Source organism: Centroberyx affinis, unplaced genomic scaffold (genome assembly GCF_046629955.1).
Source record: "Centroberyx affinis isolate AG114_WGS23_722 - 3 ecotype Tasmania unplaced genomic scaffold, CSIRO-AGI_Caff_v1 ptg001908l_1, whole genome shotgun sequence".
In the NCBI taxonomy this organism is placed as follows: domain Eukaryota; kingdom Metazoa; phylum Chordata; class Actinopteri; order Beryciformes; family Berycidae; genus Centroberyx; species Centroberyx affinis.
The window spans coordinates 346676-358494 of NW_027280271.1; the positions used below are offsets into that span (position 1 = coordinate 346676).

An 11819-nucleotide genomic window follows, 5' to 3' on the forward strand; every position below is an offset into this window, starting at 1 on the left:
TTAGAAAAAAAAAATACTCTCAATCCATAATTTTTGTATTACACCCTTTGTTGAAAAACTGCAACCTCTTATCAAAATGTCTTGATGCCAACTGATGACATTTTCTCATTGATTAAGCTATTGATACAGAATTTGAAAATAAACATGAGCTTTATTTGTTATTTGACTCAATGAAATGTTTGTTTACATTGGTAATGTTTGGTATTTTGAGGTACCACAGGCTATGGGACAGCTTAAGTCAGACCCTTCAAGAATCTATGTGAATATACCTAAAAATGTATATGGCCAAATGTATGTATTCTGTATTCTGGACTTTAATATTTGCAGTACATTTGGCGTGCGTATGGTTTGCGTACAGCGAAACTCTGATATGAAAATATTTTCTAAGATTACAGAGCACTTAACAGATGCTTTGTATGGAGAAGTCCAGTCAAAGCCTAGACTTGAATCCCATTAAAAATGTGTGGAATTACTTGAAGACAGCAAATCTTCAAATTAGAATAAAAAAAAAAAAAAAGAAAATCCAGATGTGCCTAGCTGATCCAGAATTGTCCTGGAAATGTTTCACTTTGTCATTGTGAGGTATTTTGTGCAGAATGTAAAAAAATAAATAAATCCCAATTGAATCTGTTCTGCAGTCATACACACACAAACAAATAATGCAGCTATATGCAAGCAGTAAAACAGACACAAGTATAATGAATAATGGTTGTTTTATTATATACAGTATATAATATATATATAAATATGACATATACTACTGTTGACAAGTAGTAGCACAATCATGAAAGAAATATAAAAGCAGTCAATAAAAAGGATTTACATAATACACAAGTAACCTCCATAAACACAAAAAATATCAAGTACTTATTTGCAAAAGAGTAATATGTTCTGTCCAATAACCAATGAAATAAAAAACTATTTCTTTCTTTTCTTTGGTGGATATTTCCTTCAAACCATGGTCCTCAGCTATTTTTCTGTCTCAATATTGAACAAAATTGCCAGAGAAAGTCAGGGATTTCTGTTTTTAGGGCTCCGACTTGGACAGACAGTGCAGTCCCGGAAGCCGCCAGCGGGGGGCGCTGCTGTGGATTCTCAGGTCCAACCACTCCTGTTGAACAGCACCCAGAGCCAAGCTAGGAGCAGAAAATAAGAACACATTACATTAATATAAATTCATATTGTTTTTTAAACTCCGTTATTATAGCATGGAGATTTGGAGAGTTTTTGTCTCCAATTTTCTTCCACAAAAAAACACTGGAAGTATTTTTGTGAGAATACAAACTGTTAGTGCATCCAGTTGTGGATTACATAGCAACTGTCCAAACACTCTCCCATATAATTTACCTTGGAGCGAGGTAGGGCTCTCTAGGGGGGGATGGTGCCATCGGTGGGGTGTCAGTGGTTAAGTGGGACTGAGTCAGGACCTCCCCCTCCATACTCTCCAGGTTGGTTATACTGCCCCCTGCTGCTGCATCAATGCTACCTCTACTATTTGTGGTAGGACCTGAAGAGAGACAGACAAAGGTTAATGGTATTTCTCCCCTAGTGCTGCAGAGAGTTTTTTAATGCCAACCGATGAATTGGTGCTCCATGTCCTTCTCTAACTTTGTGTTAATATTTACTTCTGAACAATGCATTTTATCATCAGTCGGGAGGTATCTCTGAATATATTGTGGCCATATATATAACCATACAGTATGTCTCCGTCTCAGGAGGTGGTGGTAGATGAGCCTCTGGATGGAGCCCAGCCCCACGCTTTATGTTGTGTTTACATGCATGGAGAAAGGGTTATGGACTGGAATGGAATTTTAAATATGTCATAAAGCTGTACTTGTACATTTAGATTTGTGTTTGTAAACTTAGTTTTGCAATTTTGTACATTCTGATCCATGGTTGCAAGCTTAGGCTAATTGCTGTACAGTTCCCAGTCAAAAACAGCACAAAAATGAACTGTTTCAAAAGTTGAGTTGACAGCGAAGTGTACATTTAGAAACGCAACTATCTGTTATAAGTTGTTATAAAAGCTGAGGACCTCAAATAAGGCCACCAGAGGGTGCACTCTGTCACCTGATAACCCTCTACTGGCCATATTCCAGTTGAGGTCTTATTAAACTAGGAAAAAAAACAAAAATCAACAATCCATTTACACAGATCCCCCTTTCTACGCCAACCCAGCTCTACCTGAGGTACTTAGGGATGGAACTTCATTGATTTGGTATAGTAAGGGTATTCAAACATTTGGGGACCTATTTGAAAATAAGGTACTACTGAACTTTGAGCAGTTGCGGACAGAATTCCAATTGCATTCCACACAATTTTTTAGGTACTTGCAGGTTAGGAATTATATTAGAGTTCAACAAGGTGGTCGATTATTATGTCGATTAGATGCAAAACAGAAATGGGATCTTTGGTCCGTATGTTTTGGTCTTGCTCCCATTTAAAAGAATATTGGAGAGTTGTGAAGGACTCTATTGAAAAGGTGACTGGCTTAGAGCTTACTTTAAACCCAAGGCTGGTATTGTTGGGAGATGAATCTATATTGCCTTCAAGGAACAGTCAGAATATTAGATTTATCAAAATGGCTTTGATTGCTGCCAATAAGTGTACTGCATTAAGATGGAAAAGTGCTGTACCACCATGCTCTACTATGTGGCTGAAGGAGCTTTCGTCTTATGTTCCTCCGGAAAAGATAATGTATAACTTGAAGAAGAAACCAAGAACTTTCGACAAGGTGTGGGGTGGATTTCTTGCCTACATGGCAGGCAATGAGACAGACTGAAACGTAATGGACAACTTCTGATATGATGAATTTGTCATTTTGATTTATTGATGTAATTTTTTTACCTGTTATTATCATTTTTTATTATTATTTCTATTATTTTATTTTTATTTTTTATTATTATTATTTTATTTTTATTTATTTTATTTTATTATTTTATTACTATTCTTCTTTTTTTTTTTTAATTGTTGGGTTTTGTTGTACCTGTGCCCTTCCTGTTGATATGTGTGGTGGGAGGGAGGGTGTGGGAGAGCATGGGTTGGTGTGGAACCCCTGACTGTGATTCTGACTGCAAGTGCCCTTGAATATAATAAATATATTTGAGTTCAACTAAACTGCTTCAAACATGCTTGGTGTAACACACCATCACCCTAAAAAGGCCTCCAACCTCTAGACCTGTAAATATGGCTTAGTTGACTGACTACATGATTGACTGGTTTACTGACTTAAACCCATACTCACAGCATCGTCTAAAAGGCTCCCAGCCTCTGGACTGTAGATATGGTTTGACCTGAGGCTGCTGGAGCAGACAGACCACTGCTGAATCCACCTGCTGAAAAACCCTGAGAGACAGAGAGAAAGATTACTCATCTCCCTAACCAAAGTCCTCATTACCTGAGTTTGTTATGTGTTAGTCTACATTTTCCAAAGGAATCTAGGTGCTTGATATGACTGTTGATATCTGGGGCAGTCAGTAATGGTGAATAGCTTTTCAAGAGCTTCATGGAGTTCAGCAGTCACACTCTAATATTAATCAAAATATGTGTTTTTCCAGTTCAAGGTTTCATCAATCATGACATCAAATCTAGTTCATAAACACTGGCTAATTTCATCTTTTCCTGTGGAAAGACCACCTCTTTTGTTTCTTTGCTATGAAAATGAATTTTTATATTCAGGGATAGCTTGTTTTCTTTTTTTAATTTGAGGTTTTGTTTGAGCTGTAAGAGAGGAGGTTTTTTATGCTAATATAGCTATGCAATTTCAGGGTTCATACCCTACTGACATTTAAGCCCAATATGAGTTATATGGCATTATTGCATAGGCCACTCCCACTTCACCAACTAAAACCAAAAGCATTGTGGTGGACTTAGTTTTGGAATTTGTACCAAGCTTAGTGTCGAGTTTGGTGTCAGTCAGGCTTAAAGTCAAAGTTATTATCATTAGTAATTATTATAATTATTAGTAATTTAACAGGATTGTTACACAATTGGCTGCAAATTGTTATTCATGGTTTATTACATTACAATTTTTACATTGATAATAAATTTACATTTACAGTTGTAACAAGGTCCTCTACAGAAAAGCACCCATAGGATTTGAGAGGTCTACTCTGTCAATACACTGAAAATCATTACGTAAAAACCCCACTCCTCATCAACTTGTAGATTTGCAGCCAAGAACAGTATTATACTGAGGTAGATTGTGAATAGTAATATGATATGACATAACACAACCTATGATACCTGAGGTTGAGCAATCGTTGGTTTAGATCAGCTGATAGACTATATCGGTCTGACTGGATCAACTCTCTGATTGAATCAAAGTCCTGCTTCAGCTGGAGAGCTCCCTGGATACTGAAGAGAGGGAGAGAGGGTAAATCAATTTTAAGTTCAACCAAAGTACCCATACACATTACAACTTACACTCTGAATATTTGCCACTGAACAAAATATTAGCAGCCTGTTGCACCAGTTAAACTTAAATTCAAACATAGGCCAATTTGCATATTCACACCAAGTTCAAGTTTTTGCATTACTAAAATCTTAATGGTAGCACCAACTGACATAGTTCAAATGTAGACAGAAGTTACAACTTAAAACTTACACCCAACCCCCTGCTAGGTGTTAAGTCTTGTGTAAAGTAGATGTTGGCATGCCACATCATGCCAACATGATTGGGGGGACTGCATAGCTTTTACCCTGTTGAAAGTAACGTCACACCACTTGATGTCACTATTATTGTCTGTATTCATAACATCTAGTTGGGGGAGACTGGATCGAGCTGTTTCCGTATGTCAAATGTGGAACGCAGGTGATATCTCAGACCCTACACACTACATTTTGGCACTTAGTTCTGGTATTTAAAAAATTACACTAGTTAGTCTGATGGGAACAGTGGAAATAAAGGGCAACATTTCAAACTCTGAAAGGCCATAAACTGCTACACAACTGGTCTGATTTTAACAAAACTTAGCAAACTAAGTGCTAACCTAGCAAATTAGCTTCACTTGTCGGTACATGGCCGGCTGCTGACAGAGTGGGGCTACATTTCGCATTTGCCTTGGACAATAACCAGGGAGTGTTAGCTCGATGACGGCAATGACAGCTAAGTTACTTAAGATGAAAACTAAATTGCATATTTTACATGAACAAAATATGTATGCGGTGTGGCGATCTCCTAGAATAATTCAACAGCCATTACAATACATATCCATCATCATGCCTCTTCTCAGCCACCTCCATGTATCCAAGCAATCGTTGCTAAGACGTGATAATGCCTTTTTCCGCACTACCACTAGGAGTTGCCAAAGTCAACAATTTTCAAATCCTACACATCTCCATGCAAGTCTCATGCAACTGAACAAAGACACAGCTTTAGTGTAAAACTAACCAGTTTCAAGGTAATGTGTAGTGTAGACTTCACACCCTAACTTATGAAAGAACACACATTCACTTGGTGCAATAGGCTGCTGGTTGGATTTCACTTTGCCAGACATATTAGAATCATGGCTATATCAATAAGACCTGCTTATGTGTTTGTGCATATGTTAAACAATAGGCTTATGTAACCAGATCGTGTTGATGTGACCACAGTTGTGTGTGTATGTCTTTTATATTGTGGACATTTGGACACCACAACATAGTAAAACCACAGATCACACAAATACTTTACCTGAATTTTATCCTCTGTTTTAGGATGTGTTCCATCCATGCCTCCATGAAAGCTGTCATGGTTACACTCAATGCCTGGACACGGGCGTCGTCCGACAATGGAGCCACACCCTCTAAAACCTGACCAATCACAGCCTGAGCTGCCAGAGACACGTACGCACTGGGGCTGCTGGGAAAATCTAGGACAGGATAGAGAAATAGACAAGATACATAAGAGAACAGAAAATACTGCTAAAGAAACCTATAATCTCTGAAAGGCTTTGTTTACTGTGTGTGAGTAAATAAATAATGAACTAACATTTATATCTTAGCTAGACAGCTAGCAAATTGGACAACACAGGTTGGTTGTGTCTAAAAGTAGTCGAGTCGAGTGCTATAGCATGTTGTCTAGACTTGCTCTCAGGGTCAGCTCTTGAAAGTATATTTGTTTTTTTCTGATGTTATATTAGCTACATTAACCATGTCATATTTACTATGCATTGTTTGCAAAAAACTCACACTGAATCCTAATCATTGGTCAAATTATTTCCAAACAGATCAGGCTTGCCAGTTGCCATACATTTCACCAGAAAACATTGCAGCAGCATGCAACTTAAATTGTATAGGCCTACTAGATCTGGTTCTGAATCTCAAAGAAAATACAGCATAAGCTCTGAACAGATTGTTTTGTTATGGTAGAGTCTAGATCCCATCGCCCGCAGGGACAGTTGCACTGTGATTGGCTAGGCAACCACTGCCTGTAACTTGCTCGACTACGTTCGTACTCTAGTGGCTGCATACTGGCAAGGGATAGCAAAAGACCTGCAACACTTGCCTAACAGAGCTGAAAATGCTAGTCCAGGTTAGGTAGTCTTTCCTGTGGAGGCACCGGCTGACAGTTTGGTCCAGTTGGGTGCAACTACTGACACAGAGGTTGACCTGTAGTGTTGGGCAGCCTAGAGGAAGTGGCTCACCTCTGTTATCACCCCAACCGTTAGAGAACTTCAACAAATCCTATGAAAATAACAAAATCAAGAATACATTTGCTCTACTCCCATTACTTTCTGACTTCCCACAGACCATTTTTAGCCTTCAACCGGGAAGTCACTGGCTCCAATTGTAAGCTAAAAACCTTGAAATACAGCTCAAAAAGACATAGTTTCAATTTTAAAAATCTCGAACTGTTACCATGAAAAGTGAGGCTATTGTAGTTATTACCAAATCAAATTCAAACGGGAACAAATTCTTCATTACACCGGGGACTATTTTCGGTGCAACGGAACTACTTTCCTAATATCGCAAACATGTTTACAGTCGGCTTATTAAGTTGTTTGAGGAAAAAGTCGGCCGGCCCGGTGCATCGCGATGATGAAATATGCTGCAGAGCAGCAGCATGGCTCTCTGATTTGTTTTTAATAGTTGTTTTAATACAATGGAGTTCTATGGATACTGGGACATGGCTTCATTGGGCACTGGCTACATGGACGAGACTTGTTGGCAAAACAAAATCATTGCTGATTTTGTTATTAGGATTTGTTGAAAAAATGCATTAAAAAACACCAGCATTATCCTTTAATTTCCAGTCCTAGGCAAGGACCGAGGCAAATTCAGGTCAGGCAGTCAGTCAGTGAGTCAGGGACGCTTAGTGAGATGATGCGCTTCGTCAGATGTCTTTGACTGGGAGATGCAGTGTTTACCATACAGAGGCACAAAATCAAGTTGGTCAGTGTATAGAAATTGATCTAAATCAATTTCTGATGGAGCATCATGTCATGTTTGTCATTTGAAGATGTGCAGACCATCAGCATTGTACTCTTACAGAGTCTCACGGTGTGAAAACAAAATTGAAACTTAGCATTCCACAATTTGCTCCAAACTCACCTGTGTTAGTAACGGATTTCTAAACAGTAACACATCCTCTGCTGCTCTACAAACGTTAACGGTAGGTAACGTTATTACCTTGTGGTTAGGGTTAGTTTTTTAAGTAACATTATGGAATTAGGTAATTGAACTGTGTTGCAGTGCTTCAGTGCATAGAATTGAACACACACAGCGTGGGTCTGTATAGGATATGTGCTTGTTCTAACACAATGCCACTAAGTAGAGTTTCCCCCGTTATCAAAGTGAGATGTCTGTCAAGAGGAGAGAGCTCCGGTGTCCGCTCGCCCCCGCCGGTGGATCTGACACTCAGTCGCTGCACAGCAATTCTTAGAATTGCAGACAAAAACATAACACCAAAACCTAGATACCCCCATCACCCCACTTTAATCTTAAGTTAGGCGCCAATGGTTTCAGACCACATATGAAAGTGGTTTATATCATATTTGAAAAGATCAGATTCCATGTGCTTTTTTTGCTGTTCACGAATGAAAAAAAATATAGCACTGGATATGCCAAAAAAATCAGATTTCAGATGCCTGACTGAACATAGCCTAAATTAGCAATAATAACAAGTTACCTGTCTTGTAGTTCAGTCTCCAGTGTTTGGCAGAGGGCATGGTCTGTTCAAAGACCTCCCCCGACATCCTCTTGCAGTCACTGGAGAAGATCTTCAACACCAGGGTAGAGAAAGCCTGAGGGACAGGGACAGATAGCAATGATGTGAGGCTGAGATCACACCTACAGTTTGTTTCCTTTGGTCTGACCCATAGTGGAAAAGTTGACTTTGTTGCATTTGATTTGTTTAGGTTCACACTGTCCGATTACAATTGAACCAGAGCTTGTCAACAAAGTAGTAACATAGCAGGCCTAATCATTTAATTACAGTTCCGTTCTCTCTTCTTCTCTTATAGATATTGGGCCTTTCCTGTACACACAATGGCAAGATGAAATTATACTGTGATCATAGTGTCCATTATTCATAATCCATTATTATCATATGCTCATCTATTTGTGTATTACTATTCATTCATCACCACAGTTCAATTGAAGATATACTTCTTATATGCTTTATGTTTACTTGTTTCATTGATTATTGAGTGTGCCTTAGTATAGTAATAAATATATCTCCTGTGTTCATTGTATGGGTTTAAATTCAAGCAAGCTTGGAATTCAGTCCTTCAGATGAGACCTGTTGATTTTCCATTCTTTAATTCTCATTGAACCTTACTTTAAAGAGTAACTAAACCTCACCCAAATCTGTGATGAAGCCTGACACCTAATGCACCTAATGAGTAGGGTACTGAACTGGTCATCTGCTATTGGCTGGTCTTTGTGCCAGGTGATGTCCTCTATAGAGTACAAAAGGTGGTGACATCACAGATGGGCAGTTCAGTACCCTACTCAATCATGTAAGAAAAGACTTTATGTTAGTGTGTATTGTAGAACTGGTTTTGACTAGTTTGAAGCGTGCATATTACATTAGCTATATTTTGATTTCTTAGAAAAGGATGAACAAAGCAGCTATACATACTGAAGTGTATAAAGAAAGTGACATTTCTACCCTTTGTCAGAGAATATCCTGCAGCCTACTGAATTGTATGTGCTTAAGGTTTTCTCTCCAGACATGACTGAATAAAGAATCCACAGAAGACTCTTGAACCTTTGCTCATTCATTTTGACCCACAAGGGTGAGACTCATTTTTCCCCTACACACTCCTAATGAACCACACCACTATTAGCTTGAAAGAGGACTGAGACCTGCATTTACAGTTCAGAAATTTGGTGCCACTTGAGTTTGAATGACACTGTTCACACTTGGCCAAATGAACCAAACTAAAGGAGTAAACACTCCAGAGTTCAAATAAACCACTCCAAACATGCTTGGTGTGAACGCACCCTTATTCTTAGTCTCTTTTATCCAAAAAAGTGAAAAGCCTGTATTTAAAAATGCAGCGTTGCTCCTCCACACAGCTCAAACTGCTGGGATACCATGTACCCTTTCAAACCCAAACCAAGCACTGCTTTCATTGCTTAGCAAGACAAATAATAGAAAACAAACAAGATTTACTGGGGCCAACTTTCATGAAGAGAAGGTCAAATTTCATAGTGAGATTTGAACAATAAGGCATACTAGGCACCTGTAGCTCAGAGACAGCCATGCGAAGTGCTCCAATTTGCTGCCTCAGCAAAACCTGGTGGTGGTGAAGATGAATGTAGTGATGAAGATCATTATCTCCATCCATCACCATGGACTCACTTTGCTGCAGAAGCCTCTCTAATGACACTCTCAGCACCTACAGAGACAGAAACAAGACATGGTGCATTTGATTTCAGGGATTTTTGATGTTGAAACCAGCGTTCCATCTCTCTGTTCTACATTAGGTCAATTTCAGCATTAATTTGTAGTATGGATCTGTTTCAGGACGCATATTTTAGTTAGCACTGACAGCTGTTCTTTGATTAATGTTCTTTTGAAATCTGGATGACACAGCAGAGTAGGCCAACTATTAGCTAAAAAGTCCTACATTTTATGTATGGCATTGTATTTCTGTATTTTCATACATCCCTTGACCTTTTTCATCCATACCAAAGAATGTAAAGAGTTTAAATTACAACTATCGAACAAGTCAAATAATTTTGAATGTCCTGTAAGACTGTAAGATGTGTAAGACCACTTTGGCGAACACGCAGTTTGTCTTAAGTCATTTTTGTTTTCTTTAGCTGTTCATACTTTGGCTGCTAGGAAATAGGCTAGTGCAATTTTAGATCTACTAGTCATGGTGGCTAGTAGATGAAAACTTAGTTTTATGTGCTATTTGATACAGTCTTATAAATCTACGGGTAGCAATTTAGTTGACAGTGCTGAAAATAAAATAAAAGTTAAATAGGAATAACAACTGCACAGAATAAGGGAGCAACAGCAAGACTTTAAAGGAATTAAAAAGGAATAGAATCAAGTTGATATTTATTATTACTGGCTTGTTTTGCTAGAATACCTCCAGTTTCCTGCTTCAATCATGAGGATGCTGAAATGACATAAGGTTGCTGAAAAACACTTGAATTTACTACTATTAAATTTGTTTAGTGGGGAATTTTGGGTTAACACTATACTGTGCTTGATTCATTTCTCAGTAAAACCACATCCATTAATAGAACAGGCAAAAAAGCGTGAATTGCATGTTTATAGCAGGCAGTTCCTCCATTGCTCTTAATTTATTCCTCAGTAAAACCACAGCCATTGAATACATAGAGCAGGCAAAAAAGTGGTAATTATACAATCTCAATAGCACTGTATAATGAAGCATAATGTTCCTCTGTTATAAAACAATTACTGAGCTTGTTCAATGGATAACAATTAAAGATTTGGATCTGGTTATACAAAATTTTGCTTTGTATATGCATTTATGGTAAGTATTTGTTTTATTGGGGAATAACCAAAGAATACCAGAAGAAGTTGCTTCATTATACAGTGCTGTTGAGATTGCACTATATGTGTTCATTCATTGCCATTTTACTGAGGAATAAACAAAGAACAGTGGACCTTCTGCTTCATTATACAGTGGTGTTGTCTTGTGTTATCCCATAATTCCCTATTTTTTACCTGTTCTATATGTGTTCAATGGTTGTGGTTTTATAGAGGAACAAATAAAGAACAATGGAGGAACTACATATATGCTTCTGTATAGGCTGCTGTTGGTATGCTGTTCCCCACTTACTCTGTACAGGTGTTGCCGAACTACACTTGACAAAGTGTGTATTTCTTATTATTGAACCAGTTGGTGGAATTCCTACCATACCTTGCATGCATCCATGCTGGTATTAGCAAACAACAGGCCTTTTCAGTATCATGATGATGTTTTGTGATAGTCTTGATCCCCAAAAGGGAAAATCTTTTTTATTTATGTACATGAATGAGTAACCCACCTTGAGGTCTCCCTGTGTGATCAGCAGGAACTTGTTGAGGCTCCATGAGGAGAGGAACTGGTAGGCTTTAGACATCACCCACAGTGTAGATGACTGCACTGAGGTTAACACTAGGTTAACAGTAGATCTGTGGAGACTTAACCTGGAGGGGCAGGTGCTTACAGGACCTGAGGAGAGAGAGAGACAGAGGCTGGGCACATTGTGACCATCTTCACAAGTGGACACTAGATCATAGGTGCTTGTGTTAGGGCCCCACATTATAATAGTGCTGGTATGTTTCAATGAGCCTTCAATGAGATCATTTACAGTCACTGAGTTATGGACATTTACTTTTTAAAAGGTTGATATAGCGCCCCCTATAG

The 11819-nt window shown here is 38.4% G+C and overlaps 1 protein-coding gene across 1 annotated transcript; it reads right to left on the reverse strand.

Moving 5' to 3' along the window:
• Window positions 1-779: 779 nt before the first annotated feature.
• Window positions 780-11576, reverse strand: ccdc142 (coiled-coil domain containing 142). Its single transcript, XM_071530289.1, has 8 exons — window positions 11458-11576; window positions 9672-9827; window positions 8111-8225; window positions 5675-5852; window positions 4246-4356; window positions 3245-3345; window positions 1348-1507; window positions 780-1136 (listed from the first exon to the last, which is right to left on the reverse strand). Exons 1-8 carry the CDS (start codon window positions 11530-11532, stop codon window positions 1028-1030), a joined length of 1005 nt encoding a protein of 334 aa, XP_071386390.1. The 5' UTR covers window positions 11533-11576; the 3' UTR covers window positions 780-1027.
• Between the last annotated feature and the right edge of the window lie 243 nt (window positions 11577-11819).